The sequence below is a fragment of the Lissotriton vulgaris genome, chromosome 8 (assembly GCF_964263255.1).
Source record: "Lissotriton vulgaris chromosome 8, aLisVul1.2, whole genome shotgun sequence".
NCBI lineage: Eukaryota > Metazoa > Chordata > Amphibia > Caudata > Salamandridae > Lissotriton > Lissotriton vulgaris.
The window spans coordinates 1,356,773,828-1,356,795,095 of NC_141696.1; the positions used below are offsets into that span (position 1 = coordinate 1,356,773,828).

General features: G+C 42.7%; 1 protein-coding gene across 1 annotated transcript in view; it reads left to right on the plus strand.

Moving 5' to 3' along the window:
• Nucleotides 1-21,268, plus strand: part of MRE11 (MRE11 double strand break repair nuclease) — a 468,980-nt gene that overhangs the window by 54,468 nt on the left and 393,244 nt on the right. Inside the window, exons 3-4 of the mRNA XM_086935305.1 lie at nt 6,445-6,577; nt 21,021-21,181. Of these exons, the coding sequence (XP_086791431.1) occupies nt 6,445-6,577; nt 21,021-21,181 (294 nt within the window). The remainder of the gene's footprint in view (nt 1-6,444; nt 6,578-21,020; nt 21,182-21,268) is intronic.

Sequence of the window (21,268 nt, forward strand, 5' to 3'; positions counted from 1 at the left end):
CCCCAACTCCACCCCCCAACCCCACCCTCCAACCCTACCCTCTCAACTCCACCCTCCACCCTCCAACTCCACCCTCCAACTCCACCCTCCAACTCCACCCTCCAACTCCACCCCCCAACCCCACCCCCCAACCCCACCCCCCAACTCTACCCTCCAACTCCACCCTCCAACTCTACCCTCCAACTCCACCCTCCAACTCTACCCTCCAACTACAACTCCACCCTCCAACTACAACTCCACCCTCCAACTACAACTCCACCCTCCAACTACAACTCCACCCTCCAACTACAACTCCACCCTCCAACTCCACCTCCACCCTCCAACTCCACCCTCCAACTCCAACTCCACCCTCCACCTCCACCCTCCAACTCCACCCTCCAACTCTACCCTCCAACTCCACCCTCCATCACTGGTTCAAATATGTTCTCTCAATGTTTCAAGCTTTATTACAAATGTCACAAAAAGATGTTAATATTTCACTTCTTAGATTTGCGTCACAATAAAATACACTGAACATAATCTTGACAAAAGTTAATTACAAAAGTTTAAGCTATTGCCATTATAAATTACAATAACTTTTATTTAAGTATTAACTATTTAAAAAAATTAAGAGACATTGTTATTTGTAATATCAATACATCTAAGTCACGTAAATACAAAACATGTTGCATTACGAATGCTATAGGTGTCACATTTGCAAAAGTTAAAAGTATTGGCATTGTAAATGACAAAGCTATTATTTTCGCTTTTTTCAAAACCAACACATTAATAAAAAATGTGTAATTTACAAGACCATTGCATTGCAAATGCTTGTTGTATATAAACAATGTGTCATTTACAAGACCATTGCATTGCAAATGCTTGTTGTATATGTCCTGTTGGTTGGCAACAAGGCTACCCCACTGCCCTTGTCCTCAGAACAGTAAAAAACCTATAGCAAGTCTGTAACACCTATTCATATTTTTGGCTACTTTGTCACATTAGGATTGGATATTTAAATCTTGTACTCTCCTTTAACTTAGTGGTCCATATTTTAATTACATGTGACACCAGTGAAACAAGATAACTAGTGGAGTTCTCTGCCAAATCTTAAAACATGGCAGCTCCAGGGTGGATTTTGCCGTTTACCTTGTGTGAAAGTCACTTGAAAATTGTAAACGTATTCTATATACGAAATCCCCACTGTTGAAATTCCCATAGGTAATATATTATTAGTGAACTGTTAAGGTTTCAGATGTGTGCTATGCACCATTTTTGAGATTTCGGTAGACGTGTATATCATAAAGAAGAATTTGTGTTGTGTTGTGATATTGATACTCATTTTATATTTTTTAATATGCAGCTTCTGCAAGACCAATATACGTGTTGTGTCTTTTCTTTCCTTGGTACATGTTTTAATTTCATTCAGTCTTCCATCTACTTTTAATCACTTCATTGACAACGTAGTTTTTGGTGAGATCATTTACATATTGAAAACCTGGAGACCCAGGGAGCTTAGGTTTTATACATGTAGAGGAGCTGATTAGTTATAGAAGACTTAATTTGAACCAAATTTCAATTAGGCTTGCCATTAGGTAGTTTGGCAAAATTCAGAGGCTTACAGTAGATGTTGGGAGTTTGAGACTCATATCAACACATTTCAGGAAAGCAATGTGTATAATGTATGGAAGGCTGTCAAGATCTGGTTTATGGTTACATAGCCTGACTTCTTTGAAAGAAAGTGCAACCCCAAGATTTTGTGAAGATTTCAGGTTCAATAAGAGATCTACAAGAATTTCTTCTGGAATTAAATGCTAGCTAGATCAGAAATGTTTCGCCAAAAATATGGCATTTTCCTCCCTCTTGGAAATGCTGCTGGGGCTTTCTCCCTTAGGTTGCCGATGAGCAGGTTAATTGAATCTTTAGGCTTTTGATTCTTTTTCTTGAGTGTCTAATTAAGAAAGTTCTTGCACTTAGGCTTCTCCTAATACATGTCTGTACAGTAATCAATCTTGATGGGCCTAGGTTAGGGCTCTAAAGTTGGAAGAGGTATCGCCATTGTTTATAAAGAGAATATTAAAGTCTCAGTAGTCAACACGATTTCTGATGACTGGGTAGAAACATATGTTTTTAAACTTGACTTTTCCCCTAACCTCTACTGGAAAGGCGCTCTAGTCTACTGCCGCCTGCTCCAAAAAGGGATTTCAGCCAACGCCTAATGGAGCTTATAGCCTCCTATGTTTCTTCAAAATAGCAATTTATCTTGTTGGGTGGTTTCAACTACCACTGGGAAGACTACTTGAACATAAAAACATACCACCTACTATCCGATTTACAAACATTGTGTTTACGCCAACTAGTTATAGGACCAACCCATATTGCAGGCCACACCCTGGACTTGATTTTTATGAACACTCCACAACTCAGTTGTGACCCACCTAAACCCGTACTCTGGACCGATCGTTAACTTATTTGTTTTTGTATCCCCTCCTGTCGAAATGCCTAGCACCTACCTACCAAAATAATCCCTCCAGACAATATCAGAAAATTACCGCACTCACCTGGTCCAAGGAAAAGCTGCCTCCTTTTCACTCTGATCATGCAGATGTAGACCTAGCGGTTTGTCATTTTAATAGGTCTCTGAACTCTGTATTTGATAAAATAGCCCCTCTTAAACACTTTAAAAGGAGCTTACACATACCTCACTCATCCTGGTACTCATTAGATTTAAAGTCCGAGCAGGCTTCCTGCAAAAGAGATGGCTTCTCAACCAATCGTCCTGCTGACAAAAATACCTACAAAGTGGCTCTAACAACGTACCATCGTAACATCAAGAATACTCGTAAAGCTCACCTAGGGAAGCAAATAAATGAGGCCGGGAACTCATCTAAAACTATTTTTAAAATACTCTAATACAGTGGCTTGCTCCCCGGTACCAAACCCGTTGCAATCACTGTGTGACGCTTTGGCCGACCACTTCGAAGGTAAAATCAAAGCGATTTACCAAAATGTTCCCACTGTCTCTGTCCAGTCCCAGGAAAGCCTGAAAACCCTTGCTCCTTTCCCTAATGCCACTGTTAATCTATGCAAATTTGAAGCATTCTCTCCAGAAATCACTCACAATCTTCTGATCTCTATAAAAATGGGGCTCTCCAATTGATGTCTTTCCGCCCAGAGTACTGGCACACCTTGCTCACTATTTTACTCTCCAAATTTGTTCCCTACATAATCTATCTATAACAATGGCAAATTTCCCTTAGTTTGGAAATCCGCACTCATTAGGATTATTCAAAAAAGACCAATCTAGCCTCAACTGACCTTACCAATTACCAGCCAATCTCTCTCCTCCCTTTGCTGGCTAAGCTGCTGGAAAAAACATTAATAAGCAACTGATAACTTATCTCAAATTAAGCAACTTATTAGACCCTTCTCAGTCATGTTTCAGACCTCGTCATAGTACTGAGACAGCCCAGTTAGCTGTCACTGACCATATCTAATGCTCCCTTGACTCAAATATCCCTACCATGCTGGTTCTTCTGGACCTTTCGGCAGTATTTGATACAGTGTCTCATCAGAGACTTCCTGACCATCTACAGAAGATCGAGATCCACGGTACGGTTCTGGACTGGTTAGCTGACTACTGTCGAACAGAACCCAAACAGTCATCTTGGGGCCATATAAGTCTAGAACTCGTCCGCTGGACTGTGGTGTCCCTCAGGGCTCATGTCCTACGCTTTTTAACCTTTATATGGCCACCCTTGCTAAGATTGTCAAAGATTTTGGCTTTGAGATAGTCTCTTACGTTGATGAGACGCAGTTGCTTTTCTCCATCAAAAACAATCTTGTCTAATTCAAAAGCATTGTTTTCTGCAGGGATGAAGGCTATTGCAACTTGGATGTCGTACTGCAGACTCCAACTCAATCCCGCTAAATCCAAAGTCATGTTGTTTGGCCAGGCTTAACTTCTTTGGTCTCCGGACTGGTGGCCTTCAGACCTGGGTCTAGTCCCGATTCCTAAACCAGTGGTAAAAAACCTTAGAGTCCGTCTGGACCAACCCCTCTCCATGACAGAACAAATCTCAGCTATTACTGGTTCCTGCTTCTATATGCCGTGGTTGCTGAGAAGGGTATTTCCCTTATTACCCCTCTCCCCAAGAAAAGCTCTTTTCCAGGCACTTGTCATTAGTCTTCTGGACTGCAGGAACTAACTTTTGGTTCCATTAACGAGAAGCTACTATCCAAAAGTCCAGAACATCGCCGTCCCTCTGGTCTGTAACCTCCCCCGGGTTCGGCAATAGCCCCTCTTCTCCAGTCCCTACATTGGTTTCCAGTGAGAAAGAGAATTATTTTCAAGATTTGCTGCTTAGCCCAAAACTCCCTCCTTGGTCAAGAGCCCACATATCTACCCCCCAGACTCATATGATTTTGTGAAAACAACTTGCTCAAGGTTTCTAGGTTTAGAAAGGCCAGGTTAGGCTTCAGGTCGTTCTCCTTCCCTGCCCCTCACCTCTGGAACATATTGCAATTGCAATTACGCACCAGTGAAAACTACACCCTTTTCAGGAAAGCGTTAAAAACCCACCTATTTTAATTATTGCCTCCTTTGCCCCATGTCTGTTGTCCTTGCCCCACGCCGAGATACCCCTCCAGGGGTGATTCGTGCGTGTAATAAATTGAAATACCATAACAAAAAATAACATAGATTATGTGTACACAGTATGATACGTTTGGGGACTGCTTGTTGAGATGCTTTTGGAAACGTCCAGCTGTTAGCCCATTTTTCAGTCCAGTACAAAGGCTTTGCAGCAACAGTCTGAATTGCATTGATTTAGGCACACACAGGATGCTCACATTTAATCAGCACTCTTTGCTAATTAAACAAAGACTAACCAAATTTTCTCTGAAGTAGAATGAAGCCTGTTTTCTGAAACATAGTTTATCAAAATATGCATTTTGTTATAACTGTAGTCTGATGCCCATTCCTTTTAAAGAGCTACACAACAAAGACTTAAGTGGATTTTGGTAAAGTTGATAGTTGACCATGTATTATAAGGGATAAATTACCCCCTGCTGTACATGAAAGGGGGGGTAATTGAAAGTCACCTTGGAATTCTGTAACCTTTTAAAGCAACTTGGTCTTCTTGGTCTTCTGCCTTGTTCCTCTATATGGTCATGCAACTCCTCAGTGACTTGCAATATCCTTATAATTTATGGCAGGGGATACTTTATCCCATATATATTCATTTAGGGCATCAAAGCCATTCTGTGTCTTTAGGTGAACTCCACACACATTTCTTTCATGACACTCTATCATATTATTTCTAAGCATTTAAGTCTTCCCTTACTGCAGCCTTGCATGATTGTGTACTGTCTTCATTTAGCCTAGCGTCTCTTGCCATCTTCCTCAGAGTGTTTATCCAGTGAAACCTACTTCTGTTTTCATAGATACTAGTGGGAGGTAGTTGTGTCGCTGAGAGCCTTTCTAACTTATTACTAATGTTATAGTGGATGAGAATTCAAAGCTTTTCAAAATCATTTCCAGTTGTAAGCTGCTATGAATCATTTATCTCTCATCCTCTTCCTTCAGCTACACTATGATGTGAGAGCAAATTCTCATACATATCCTTGAAAACAGAGATCCAACGGCGGACTCCAAGTGCCCCACAGGTCTCAGTATAATCCCCCCAGGTGTGATCAAATGTCAATTTGTTTGGTGGTGTGCAAAACCTGCTCCTGTAGCTGCCGTTGGAAGCTGCAACCCGCTAACTTGGGAACCAGTGAAACAATGGAGCGGTGCACTACCCGAATGTAGTAGTAATCAATTATGTAGCACGATCAGTAACTTCGTTGAAATTGTCTTTATTTAAATTAGATCCAAATCAATAGAAAACAGACCTCAGCCAACGCGTTTCGTTCATGGAAATGAACTTCATCAGGGCAAAAAAGTATATGTTAGTAACTTACACAAGTGGGTGACTGTATCATCCAAACAACCCGATTCTGTAGTCAGCAGTGAAATTCAAGCATGGGCCTCCATGATAAGGGCCAGCTGTAGGTAGCCTTCGACGGGTCGGCTGGAGCGTGACGGTGCTTCCCGGCACTGTCAATTCTAACACTGTATCGCTATTAAAGTAAAAAAATGTCTATCAGCTCTTACTACCGAAGAATGGATGAGTAGGTATTGTCACATGAATTGCTTTTTCTAGGTCTCTAAAATTGCCTTTACAATCACTTTGTTTGGTTTGTAGAAACCTTGTACGGAAAGTATATCTTTTTCTTTACAATAGAAACATTTTTTCAGAGTTACTCTTGCAAAGTTGAAAGATGACTGCTGAGTGTGGCTGTTATTGATCTATTTCTGAATGTTTGTGGGGTAGATATACAGAGTTTCTAATGCTATATTCCAGTTTTTGATATGAAGTTATGAAATACTTTTTTACATTGTGCAATTTGTTTTTATTACAGTGATGATGACAGCACATTAAAAATCCTTGTTGCGACTGATATTCACCTCGGGTACATGGAGAAAGATGCTGTGCGCGGAAATGACAGCTTTGTGACTTTTGATGAAATTCTCAAACTCGCCCAAGAAAACGAAGTTAGTCAATTATGTCTTGTATGTAAATGTTGTGAGAGAAAAATAATCAACCTTTTGAAGGCTATCATAAGGCCTTTTGAGAGAGAATTCTACCATCCTAATGCATTTTTCATCGTATAAACCTGACATTTATATTAGAAATTGTGTTCATGAATCCTGTCTGTGTATGTGAGAGCACACATGTGCACACCCCACTCCTGCCACAAACACCACCCTCCGCCCAACACAAATACTGTTAATTCTAGGTGCGTGACACCGAAGAAAGACGTGTTTTTGAATAATATCTAAAATGTTTTAAAGAAATATTAAAACTCTTTGTCTGGTAGTATAACTATATTATTTCTAAAAGGTTTCACAATTAAATATAAACTCTTATTATTTTCCTGTAGCTGTTACTTAGACTTGTCACACAGAAACATTTTGACAAAACTGGTGTTTGTTCACAACAATCTTTTTTTCTGAAAATATAATCATGCATTTAATGTGTAATTTGAATATAATACATAGAACACAGTCCCTCACCGTATTTGGACATGTATAGCATTTTGGAAATATAAGAATTGCATAGGAATTACTTCTCTTCTTTCCTTAGGGTGGAAAAGCTGAAATTACTCCCTGGAGCTCCAAGGGGTTTGATTGTGGCTGCTTTGGTGCTTTAAAATCATTCGCGGGCTGATAAAAACAAATATGGAGGGCACTCATCGAGGAAACTTGCACAGGACACTGCCTGCTGTTGTTGAGTGTCTATAATGAATGTTTATGAGCATGTGAAAGTGATTGTTTAATTAATATGTCATTTTTGTAGGTGAGACTTTACAGCAGATTTATTAGTGTGAGGGACAAAGTGTGATTGAATGTGAATTTGTGTGTATGACTGTAGAGTTGAAAGTCCTAGGCAAGTTAGACATGTGGTTCCCCTCTCACCCGTTCAACATTTTTCACTGATCTAGGTTGGTTTCCTGCTTTGCAGACTCATGTAGCACGGTTTATTTTACAAGTTTCTTCTAGCAGAGGACTCCCTTCTATTGGTGAAGAAGTTCACCACATGGATCACCTTCAATAATTGGTGACTATCTTACCTATGTCTAGGCCATTGCTATAATCTTCTTTTAGAATGTTGATGTCTAGGCCAAGGCTATAATCTTCTTTTAGTATGTTGATGTCTAGGCCATTGCTATAATCTTCTTTTAGAATGTTGAGGTCCAGATTTTGAAATGATGAAAGTAGGATTAATTCAGCATAAACTCCCCAGCGATGCCAACCATCAGCAGCATCCCATCCAGCTGCTTTCTGTTTGCCTTCACAGCATAACTTTCTTTCCTGTTGTTCTAATGTCTGACATCATTAGTAGTTCTACCTTTTTACTGAAACCCGGTATGTAGCCTATCTTCCTGCCTTGGAAATACAGAATAACCAAACATAAACTAGCAACTATATGCACATTTTTAACAGATTACTAAATTACATATTAACATAAGTTTTCCATATTTAATGTGTGGCTTAATTTCCACATCACATAATCTTTAGAGGTACACATTTAGTTCTTACTAATGTAACTCTTTTATGTTTTTTGTTAATCTCAGTTTTATTATCAATTACTTTTTTTTTTTTTTGGTTTCCTTCTATTCCACCATTTGCTTTCACACACCACAATTCTATCTTTGATCCACACTGTTCCATGTTTTACTTTGACAAAGTTCTTTCCGACACTGATTACTTCAATGGGTTCTGAGAATTTCGTTTCACCTTTCCGTACCATTCATGGATACTTCACTCGACCAAGACACACACAGTAGTAAACATGGCTTATTTTACTATCATATTATGGCTTGTATTTTCCTTGTTTTTTCTTGATATTCTCCCCAGTTTCCTTAGTATCACATCTGCTCTTCAAGTTCATACCACCTAACACCAACATAGTTTTGAGTTTCCTACCTCTTGCTAACTCAAATGTGTATACTTTATGGTATCGTGGACAGTTGTCTTATATGACCACAAAATCTGATTCACATGTTCAATCATTGACCTACCATTCGCATTGCCAAATATATACTGTCCTTATTGACGCTGTTGATCCTTTCTTCTAAACTATTGGCTTTTGGGTTATAGACCGCAGTTTTCTTCTGTACAATGATGGGGTCTACCAAATATTTCTCCATCTCACTGGAACACAATTGGGTGCCGATATCTGAGATTAGGTCCTCCAGATAGCTCTCACTCCTTAAAATTATTTCTAGGAATTTTCTCATTTTACTGGATGTGATTTCAGGTACAAACTCGATTTCAAACCATTTTGAAAAAGAATCCACCATCACTATGATATATTTGCTCACTGTTCCAAGCTTGTCCATTAGGCCTGTTATAGTGATGACAACTTTTGTCCAAGGCCTCATAGGAAGTTCCACCTGTTGTAGGGGAGGGGAATGTCATTTTTGGACTTCATCACAATTAGCACATCAGTACCACTTTTTGACTTTTGCTTTAATTTCTTTATCCATACCTGGCCACTATTATATTTCTTTTAACCTACTCTTGGTTCTCTGTTTTCCCATGTGACCCTATGGGTCAATCCAATCTCCACTCATCCTCTGATATGGCACTAAGGTCTACATTGGACACATAAGCCACCCATTCTTGTTCCAAATCACTCTCTGCGTCAGTACCGTGAGTTTTCTTGATAAGCTATCTGCAAACACATTGTTTTTGTCCTTCCCAAATTCTAGCACAAAATTTAATTCCTCCATGTTTACTAATCATCCCCAGGCCGTGGGATGCCAAACAAGACCCTCTAGTAGTAAACAGATGTATTAAAGGCTTATGGTCTGGACGCTCTTTGAAGGGTATTTACCACAAGTATGTTCTGCAATGTCTTTCTGCCCAAAATAGGGCAAGGCTTTACAATTTCTTTTTTATCCTGAATTTGGCTAAATACAGCCCCAAAGCCATGGGCACATACATCAGTTGTCAGTAAAGTCTTATTCTTAATGTCAAACATTCCTAGAGGTGATACTTCCTTCCATCCCATCCTCGTCACCAACATTTTATCTCCTTTCAGAATGATGAGGTCCAAACGTTGAAATGATGAGGATTTATTCAGCATAAACTGCAGGGCGCTGTCAACCGTCAGTTGCCTCCCATCCAAATGCTTTCTGTTTGCCTTCATAGCATAGCATTCTTCCCAAGCTGCTTGTCATCATTAGGAGTTCTACCTTTTTATTCAAACTTGGGATGCAACAGCCATAGTATTATTGATGCCTGGGTCACGTCCGTCTGTCTGACAGACAGACATGTAACTGCCACATACTGACCAACAACTGCCACTCATGTCCATAAATCACTGGAAAGCTGTGGGCAACAGATGAAACACCCAAGCACCTCCTGCATCATCTGAAGTGTAAGAATAGAATCACAAATATAAGGCTAAGCAGAACTTTGAGACTCGTGTGATCAGAAAGTGTGCAGTGGATGCATTCTTAAGTGTCTGTATGCCGTACTGTTTCTTTTGCTGCCAGTCCACATAATTTAAGGTAAGCTACCACTATTGAGTCCGCATGACCTAGTTGTTATGTTGGATAGAAAATTAGCTTATTACACTGCTGTGTATTTAGATTTTACCACATTGTTGGAGCATGCCGCCGATCCTACGGTATTGGCCAACTATCGACCAATATCGTTACTTCCTGCCTTTTCCAAAATGCTGGAAAAGCACATTCATGAAGTTCTTTCCACATATGTGGAAAATAACGAACTACTCCACCCTTCTCAGTCCGGATTCAGGAGTGGGTACTCCACTGAAACTGCCCTACTCGGAATCACGGAAAAAATTAAAGAGCTCAGGGATGATGGCCAAACGGTGGCACTGGTCCTACTGGACCTAAGCGCAGCCTTCGACACCATCTCTCACTCCAGACTGCTTTACAGGCTGGGGGAGAGTGGTGTCGAAGGCAAGGCGCTAGAATGGATCAAATCCTATTTATCCTCCCGGACCTTTCAGATCACCTCTGCTGAGGCTTGTTCGGATGTTTTCCACTCCCCGCACGGTGTACCACAGGGATCCATTCTGAGCCCCCTTTTGTTTAATTTGTACCATCGCCCATTAGCTACCCTTGCAGAGAATTTTGGTCTTGTTTTGATGACTTATGCAGACGACTCTCAGATTCTATTTTCATTATCTAAATCCGATTCGTCTGATTCATCTGCACTTAAAACAGGCCTCCACAAAATTTTCTGCTGGATGTCGGCCAACCAACTTAAGTTGAATGGGGAGAAAACAGAGATCCTCCTCTTAGGGAACAGTAAAAACCTCTGGAGTGATTCACATTGGCCGACCTCATTGGGCAAGCTCCCGACCCCTGCCACCCAAGTCAGAAATCTTGGAGTCATCATTGATGACAGCTTATCCATGGTTCAGCAAGCTAATAAAGTGGCTGGTATCTGTTTTACTATTATCAGATGGCTTCGCAAAATCGTCTGGATGTTACCATCAACCACCCAGAAGACCGTAGTCAATGCCTTAGTGACATCTCGGCTTGACTACGGCAACATCCTATATCTGGGTGCAAATAAAGCAGTCATAAGACGCCTACAGCTGGTGCAAAATGCTGCGGCCAGACTGCTTTGCAGAATCCCCAGATATGCCAGAATAACTAAACATCTCAGAGATCTACACTGGCTTAGGGTCGAAAATCGGATCCGCTTTAAAGCCCTGAACTATTTGTTTCAAATTAAAGCTGGGACTGCCCCCAAATATCTTCAAGACCTTGCCAAGCCCTACCTGCCAAATCGCAATCTTCGCTCAATGACATCTGCAAAGTTTACGGTGCCAAGGTATAAACGGGCTAGACTGGGTGGAAGATCTTTTTCATTCCTGGGACCAACCCTTTGGAATACTCTGCCTACTCAGATACGCATAGAAGAAAACTACAGGAGTTTCAGAAAAAGCGTGAAAACCTGGTTGTTTGATCAATAATCTCTGCTTCCAGATCTGCTCTCTCTCTAGTCGTGCCATGTGTGTCTGCTGATTTCGGCGCCGGGAAACCCTTTGTGGGTAGCTGTCGCGCCTTACAAATGCTATAAAATAAATAAATAAATAAATAAATAAATAAATGGTGTGAATGAATGTTTCATGTTTTTTTATAACTTTATTCTGCTGTCTGGACATTTCATTTATTGTCCTCTGTTTATTACTTATTTGTATTCTGTTTTGTATGCCTGCATCCCCCTCCAAGCCTAAGCTTTGACTTTTTGACCTCGCCACCAATTGAAAGTCAAAGCCCTAAAACGAGGACTGGGCTTTATTGATCTCACAGTAGTACCAAGGACAACAGGCAATGGTTGTTACAAGGATTGCCCAGTTATGCCCGAGTTCCCATGGGGCCAAAGAGCTGGCATGACAATGAGCGTGACTTACAGTGTGATTTGAGCCAATGTGATTGAGATTATGGTGTGTAAGTGACTGTGAATAATTGAGTGCATGACGAAAAGACCATGTTTGTGATTATGTCAGTTCCTTACTTTGCATAGGCTGAAGGACTTAAAATCTTTTAGAGGAGAGGCAGAATGGAAGGCGGTACAGGGAAATAGCAGGATAGCTGGTGGAATCAAATTCGAAAGACAACGCTGAGCAAGAGTAGTTATTAAACACATTTTTTAATGCATTTTAGAGTATTTTTTGCCACTAGTTTTCATCAAGTTCAGGCATGTGCATTTCTAAACCATGTTTTAATGCATGTGCACATTTAATTTGTACCTTATTAAAAGCTAACTAGAAAAATGTCAGTACTATAAAAAGTATATGTGACAGCAGTTTCCTATTTATGGCATGCACATCTGGAATGCTCCCTAAAGACGTTCCAATGATGTGTTTTTTCATTTTCAGTAAGACGGGGCAGGGGGTGTTTGTCTTATGAAACATGACTATTAGTCTCTGATCCTGCAACACATACTTCACAGTGATGCCCGCTACACAGCTTACACCATTTCTACACCATCAATGAGAAGGAAAATGGGGAAAAAGATACGTTTTGCACAGGCTATGGATATAATTTTGGACATGCATCACAGCTGCACCCTTCCTAGTTTCTAGGCCTCAAAGTAAATGTGCATTCAAGAAAGGACAAATGGAGTCTGTTTCCCTTGTGATCTAAATTCACATTGCCTTCATGGGACACATGTATCCACAATGTACCATCATTTCACTATTGCCAGACAGGAGTGATAGAGGTCTCCAACCTTTTCTGTAATAAGAGCTACTTATTTTCAATGACAATTATCACGAGCTACTCTAAGTTATGTGATAGTCCATTGAAGACTGTCAGCAGTGCATTAGGCAGGGTTTCTAGCAGTAAAGTAAAAAAAACACAATTAAATTTGGAATGCATCCACGTGGGTAGTACAAAACAGCCATAGCTGCTGTTCCCCACCACCAAGGTAATATTATGATTAATAAAAGTCTCCAACTCAAATAATAGCTTTACATTTATTTTGGAAATTGAACCATTTTTCTTTAAACATCAGCTTACGAGTTCTGAAAATACACACATTTTCATCTCAAATACATGCTTTTTAATTTTGGCATACAAATAAAGGCTTTCATGTTAGTTGTCTGAGATGCCCACAGACGAGCGACTCCCAGGTAGCTTTAGAGCTACTGGTAGCTCACGAGTTACTCATTGGAGAAGCCTGGTAAAATAATCATGTTATCTCTTTATTTCACCTTCATCTGATCTACTCCTCATGTTTGTCTTGGATTGGGATTGCTAGAGCTTTCCAGGAAGATTGGAAATTATTGGAGCTCAATACCATTGAAAAATTCCTAAATGAGAAACAAATTCATGGTTCCCACTTTTGCTCTTTCACCAGAGCTATTTGCACATTTGACCACACTGGTTTATCCATATTGATTGTCCTCTAAATGCTCTGAGGTGAGGGTTGTTCCTTCACTAGATGTATGAGACACCAACTTTTTACATCCATCTTAAGGTGGCGGTGAAGGAATAGACTGAGCAGTAGTTCCTTTTCCTAGCAGACATATCATGCTGCACCAGGATCATAATCAAGGTTTTGTCAGGAGTGGCACCTTAACTTAGCTAGCAGGTGGAGCGGTAGAAGTGCATGTATTTATTGTCTGTGTGCATGATTGAATAGTGGCCCAGATAATGCAGGTGATCCCATTCAGAAGTCACTCTGTTCTGGGAATCCTCAAAAACCTGGGCTACATGCCAAAGTACTCACCTCACCTAAATCGTTCATTTCACAAGGGCGTTCTTGGATACTCATTTTCCTCAACACTGTGCGCACGTCTGCAAATGTTTATTTTTACACCCCATGCCCCTAACGCCATCACCCTGTATGTCACCTACATCGGTAGGCGGAGAATGCCATTGTATGAACAGCCTTGTACCAGGAGCAGATAACATTTTGGAAGGAATGCGGATTAGTGCATGCTTATGCATATGCAGTATGTGCAAAGCAGACAGTATTGTATTGTATTGTATGGCGTTTTTGTAAAGTGCGTGGTTACTCGGAGGCATCCCAGCGCTGAGATTGAGTGATACTCTGAGGGAACGAAGGAAGAGGGGATTATTTAGGAAAGAGGAAGGGTTTCAGTGTTTTCCCGGAAGCGAAGATGGCCAGGTTCAGCGCGTAATTGTAGTGGGAGAGAATTCCAGTGTGAGGCCGCATTCACCGAGAAGCGGCGGTCTCCGGTGCGGGCTTTCTTGATTCTAGGCACCATGGCCAGAAACCCATTGTCTAAGCGCAAGGGTCTATTGGGTTTGTAGGGGGTGACTTGGCTTCTCATGATCGGGGGTCCTTTACCTTGCAGAAGTTTGTGGGTGATGCATAGGGATTTGAAGATAATCCTCTCTCGCACAGGGAGCCAATGCTTGAGAACAGGTTTGGCTGATGACCTGAGGGGGATACCCATTAAGAGCCTAGCAGCGGCATTTTGGGTTTGTTGAAGCTTGTTGATTGTGGCTTCAGGGGCTCCTAAGAAAATTTCGTTACTGAAGTCCAGTCTGGAAAGAACTAGACCTTGTATCAATAACCTCCTGGAGTGATGGGGGAGGAGGGGAAGGACTTTGCGGGCGGAGCGGAGTAGACCGAAGCAGGTACCTGCTGTCTTTTTCGCTTGTGTCTTAAGCGAAAGGTCCTGCTCAAGCCAAACCCCCAAGCTTTTGATTTCTTTTTTTGGGGTTGGAGGGTCCCCTAAACAAGCCGGCCAGATGGAAGAGGGCATAGAGGCCGACTTGTGGCCTAACATCATGATTTCTGTTTTAGATCCATTTAGCTTGAGTGAGGAGTCACACATCCAAGCATGGATCTTTGTCAGGCACCGATGGAAATTATCAGGGGATTGGTCGAGTTGAGAGAGTGAGACGACCAGTTGGGTGTCATCGGCATAGCTTACTATTTTAATCACAAAAGGGGCAACCACATTCTCCAGGGTGGCCATGTACACATTAAACAATGTGGGGCTCAGGGAAGAGCCCTGCGGCACCCCACACTGGAGGGGTATTAAGGCAGATTGTGAGTCGCCTTCCCAGACTTGAAAGGTGCGGTTGGAAAGGTAAGATGTTAACCAGGTCAGAGCAGACCCTCGTATTCCTGCTTCGGCCAGGCGCTGGATCAGGATACGGTGGTTCACCGTATCAAAGGCCACACTCAGGTCCAGGAGGATCACTGCCACTGATCCTCCTGAGTCCAGATTGCGCCTAGCCTCCTCGATGACAGAGAGGAGGGCGGTGTCAGTGCCCTGGCCTGGGCGGAATCTGTTTTGGGAATTACGCAACCGATCATTGGACTCCAAGAAGTGGGAGAGTTGGTGGTTCACCACTTTTTCTGTGATCTTACTGAGTCCAGGGAGAAGGGAGATAGGTCTGAAGTTAGCAAGCTCTAGAGGGTCGAGATGGGGTTTCTTCAGAAGGGCCTTGACAATGGCCCTTTTCTAACTTGGAGGCACAATGCCCTGGGAAAGAGACAGGTTGATGAGCTCAGTTGCCGGGGAGGAAACGGAGGCAGCTATCTGTTTCAAGAAACGCAGCGGGACTGTGTCGCTGGGGGAGCCGCTTTTGATACTGGTTAGGGTTTTGAGGAAGTCCTCCTCGGAAATTAAATTAAAGGCGTTCAGCTGAGGGCAAATTCCAGGGGCAAATTCTCACTCCATGAAGGACTTTCCGTTTGGGGTAGGGTGGATATATTTTTTATTTTCTGATCAAAGTAAGTGGCTAGTTCGTTGCACTTGGGCCCTGAGGGGTCTTGGGGTAACGGGGGATTAGGGATCTTCAAAAGTTCTTTGATACTGAAGAATTATTGATATTTTATAACTTTGCTCCATTCCGATGATCCATCTGTGTAGATTGCTTTCTTACGATACAGACAGCTCAGTGAAATCTAATTGGAAGTGGGAGCTGAGCGATCTTGATTCAGAAATGCAGGTTGGTAGGTAGTGCTTTTCACTTATGCTCATGGGAAGTAGATGCTTAGTCTACACTCTCATCTTGCAGCTGGAAGATGTATCTTGACAAAACCATTATTAATCATAGTGGTTAAAAGCTTATGCACATCTTGGATCATTACTTTACAGAATTTGTCACAGATTTAGTGCGAATTGATAATGCATTAAATCTCCCGTTGCACTCATCCACATGTTTTCAAACATTTTTGTTATTAAATATTAAAGCTATGGTTGTGGATGTTAGCTGTTATAGTCTAAACTGAGTATTTTTTATTTTACTTACTCTAACTACTTAACTCTTGTATGCAAAGTTGAAGATTCTTAGGCATAAGTGTTAGTTGCATCTGGCAGTAGGTGTAATGTGTAAAGGTGTACTTTATGTGCAATTTATAATAGTGGAATTGATGTTTAAGTTGTACACGTGTACAGCATACATATAAATCGTATCCACATGGGTGGGAAAAAGATGGTAAATTCTGGGAAGGGGGCAGAGGATTAGTAAAAACACGAGACACATTAGGTTACTACTGAAAATGTAGACATTTTGTACATTCTCTAAGTGCTAACAGTGTGTTTTTGAGACATATTTGGGCATCTAACTAACACATAAATCCATGCACTTGCCATGATTTGAAGGAGAAGAGGTGTTTGAATTCTGAGGGCAGAGAATCTACATTTTTTAAGCCAGCCACTCACTTTTGGAGAGCAATTACTTATAATGTTTTGCTAAAAGTGTGGCCATAAATATGGAATGGATGTATGTAGGGATGTAAGGTGCTATGTCCTGCAGATCATTGCCCAAATGGTTTTGTTCGAAAGGATTAAGCAAGTGTGGGAATCTGTCCACCCAGCAATGACTTGTGTAGTGAGGGCACACTAATGTTAGAAAAATGTTTGTATTATAGTAAGAAACTGTATTGAAAGAAACCAACTAAATAAAAGTTCTTCAAATTTCTTGACAATTGTATAGTTAGCTGTATAATTTACACAGTTCCGAGGAAATGTACAAGTATGAAATGTATAGTTCACAAATGTAAATGACTACTTTTGTGATTGAGTCTACAGAACTTTGCCTCATTTTGGTATACTTTACAGTGAGTATTTGATTACATTTTTAGGTCTCGCCTATTAATCCCGCAAGGGATAATAGGACGAGAGTATAGAGGCCAAACCAAGATCTGAAACCATCGCGGATTTCATACAGTTCGTGTGGTGTACTCGTGCGGAAAGCGCGTCCACATCAAAGCCATCAGCCTCCCTCCCACAGGCATCTGAAGCTTCCCCCAGCGTGCGCTCAGCCTCAGGCTGTTTCACGTTCACGGCTGCGAGGCGTGCTTCAAAGGGATCCGCTCCCCCGCCCCCCACAGCAATGCCAAGAGCTTGGTTGTGGCAGCGTTTAGCTGAGGTGAGAGCTGCTTGCCGAATATCTTCCTTCCCACCCTCGCCATCTCCGGAGTTTCCCGCGGCTGCATTGCAAGCCTGTGCTCACACTTTAAAGGAATCCTCTCCCCTGCCCCCCACAGCAATGCCAAGAGCTTGTTTGTGGCAGCGTTTAGCCGAGGTGAGAGCTGCTTTCAGAATATCTTCCTTCCCACCCTCGCCATCTCCGGAGTTACCCGCGGCTGCATTGCAAGCCTGTGCCTCTGCTGGTTTAATTTTCCCTTCGTGCAATGTCACTGAATTTCTCCACATCGTAATTACCCTCTTTGCTTCTGATCAGCATAGCTGGCCTCGAGCCACGTTTAGCTGAGGTGAGAGCTGCTTGCAGAGTATCTTCCTTCCCACCCTCGCCATCTCCGGAGATACCCACGGCTACATTGCAAGCCTGTGCCTCTGCTGGTTTAATTTTACCTTCGTGCAATGTCATTGAATTTCTCGACATCGTAATTACCCTCTTTGCTTCTGATCAGCATAGCTGGCCTCGAGCCACGTGTCATAGCGTAATTGCGCAGTCACCAGTTTCAATTTTAGCACCGCCATTCTACCACTCTCTTCATATATTTGTGGAACTTGTTCTTACTTTGCTGTTTATCCAACTTCCCTCTCTCCAGACTCCACTGATGTCTTCTTTTTATCCCTCAGTTTTCCACTTGACAATCACTTGTCGTAAGCCAATGACCGGGGTTTACCTTATGCCATTCGGCTGAGTGTTCCTTCTCACAGAACAGTGGGTTGCCCTGTAAGTAGACCTGAAGTAGTGTGTACGGCCCTCATTTCAGCTGCTGGGCCAATAGCATCTTTTCGTGTAGAAGCTGTCCCGTTATTGCCCACCATTTAGCTATCCCTACAACAGTAGGCTCTTTAAAGATCCCCAATATATCACCGATATTTCCCCAAGGACCCGGTGGACCTTCTGTTGGATTCATTGGTCTTACACATGCCTTGACACTCACAATTCCGTCCATAGTGTTGCACTTTAAAAAAAAAAACAGGAGGCACAGATGGAAGTTGTATTAAGTTTATTACAGAAGTCAATTGAAACCCCGACCTGCCAAAGCTCTTTACTTTACTGAGTTGTGGAACCAGCTTTCCACCCACCCTTTCCAAGATCCCAGACTTGTGTAACTGCTCGCTGAAGTGCTGTAGCATTTTGTCATGGCTCCCAGACAGACCCCAGCCCCCTCCCCCCCCCGGGACTCTGCTCCGTTGTTTGGGTTGTAAGTTCTGGCGAGTGAAAATGCATGTGAAAATGCATGTACATCTAGCTAGTGGCTGAGGTGCTTCCTTGTAACAAGAGGTGCGACATCTCGTGCAGGCCTTTCTGTTTGAGATTTACCAAACCTCCCAAGAGAAGTAAAGATGCAGTCTTCCAGTACCTACTCTGGCCCCAGTACTCACCGTGCACTTCAGGCTTTCTCTCTCCCCACTCAGTAATAAAGATCTGCACGTTTCCACTGTCCGTGTTTTTCTATCTGTTCACTTCCGGGTAGTCCGTGGGTGAAGGGCTCAGTGACTGCCACAGATGGCCCTGGTGGCCAGCAAGCCACAGACTGACAAACTGGCTCACGTCTGGCCTCCGCATAAGCGTGTCCAGTTGCTCGCATCATGCCACCCTGCATACGGCTCACTGATCTTTTATGCAAATGAATGTTGAACTGGGATTGAATGAATTGGGAAAGGACTAAGATGGGCCGCAAGGATGACCTGTCCTTTATAATACCGGGGCTTTACGTTAAATGCATCCATGTATTTGTTTAGCTGTCACGGTGCTTCATGCAGAATGACATCCCCTCCTCTGTATCTGCATTTCCCAACGGCCCCAGCTCACCCTCCAGAGACACATCTTGGCAACACGCATGCGTGGGCCCGCTGTGTACTGTTTGCTGAGAGAGTACTGTGTGTCTATTTTTTGTGCCTTTCTGCCCTCTGTTAGACTCGTTTTTTTGTGCCTTTCTGCCCTGTTAGACTCGTTTTTCCCTTGTTTTTCTGCCTTTATGCCCTCTGTTAGACTCGGTTTTTGTGCCTTTCTGCCCTCTGTTAGACTCGTTTTTTGTGCCTTTGTGCCCTCTGTTAGACTCGTTTTTACCTTGTTTTTCTGCCCTTCTGCGCTCTGTTAGACTCGTTTTTTGTGCATATCTGCCCTCTGCATCACCACATCATCACTACCCCAGAATCACTCAGCACCACCACATTATCACTCAGCACAACCACATTATCACTCAGCACCACCACAGCACCAGCACAGCACCACCCAGCATCACCACAGCACCATTCAGCACCACCACAACATCACTCAGCAGCACCACCACAGCACCACCACAGCACCACCACAGCACCACTCAGCACCACCACAGCACCACTCAGCACCACCACATTATCACTCAGCACCACTACATTATCACTCAGCACCACCACAGCACCACTCTGCACCACCACAGCATCATTCAGCACCACCACAGCATCATTCAGCACCACCTCAGCACCACTCAGCACCACCACAGCACCACTCAGCGCAACCACAGCATCACTCAGCACAACCACAGCATCACTCAGCACAACCACAGCATCACTCAGCGCAACCCCAGCATCACTCAGCACCACCACATTATCACTCAGCACCACCACATTATCACTCAGCACCACCACATTATCACTCAGCACCACCACATTATCACTCAGCACCACCACAGCACCACCACACCACCACTCACCACCACTCAGCACCACCACAACATCACTCAGCAGCACGACCACAGCACCACTCAGCGCCACCACATTATAACTCAGCACCACCACATTATCACTCAGCACCACCACAGCACCACTCAGCACCACCACAGCATCACTCAGCACCACTCAGCACCACAACAGCACCACTCAGCAACACCACAGCAGAACCACAGCACCACCCAGCACCACCACATCACCACTCAGCACCACCACAGCATCACTCAGCACCACCACAGCACCACTCTGCACCACTACAGCACCACTCTGCACCACCACAGCACCACTCAGCGCAACCACAGCATCACTCAGTGCAACCACAGCATCACTCAGCGCAACCACAGCATCACTCAGCGCACCCACAGCATCACTCAGCGCAAGAACAGTATCACTCAGCGCAACCACAGCATCACTCAGCACCACCACAGCATCACTGGTTCAAATATGTTCTCTCAATGTTTCAAGCTTTATTACAAATGTCACAAAAAGATGATAATATTTCACTTCTGTTCTTGGATTTTCGTCACAATAAAGTACACTTAACATAATCTTTGTTTATGTGTTAATGTACGTACAAATACAAAAAATAAAAAAACAATCTAATTTACAATGCCAAAAGCTCAAACTTTTACTAATGCGAGACCTATTGCATTGCAAATGCTTGTTTCTTTCATTCATTGATATGTTAATCACTCCCCTCTCTCACCATAGCTTTCTCCTTTTCTCTCTACACGAGGAATCATAGTGCATCCTGATAAAAGAAATTCATGTGTATATGTTGCTGATAGTAACATGAACACTGTTCTTTTCACTCTGCAGGTGGATTTTTTACTGTTGGGTGGTGACCTTTTTCATGACAACAAGCCCTCTCGACGAGCTTTACACACGTGCCTTGAGCTTTTTAGGAAGTACTGCATGGGTGATCGACCTATTCAGTTTGAAGTTCTGAGTGACCAGTCAGTCAACTTTAGTTATAGCAAGTGAGTATTAGTATTGTTAAATCAGAAACTACTAAAATGATAGTTTTGTAGTACACCACCAATGTAGTTTTGCTTGTGCCCGGGTCT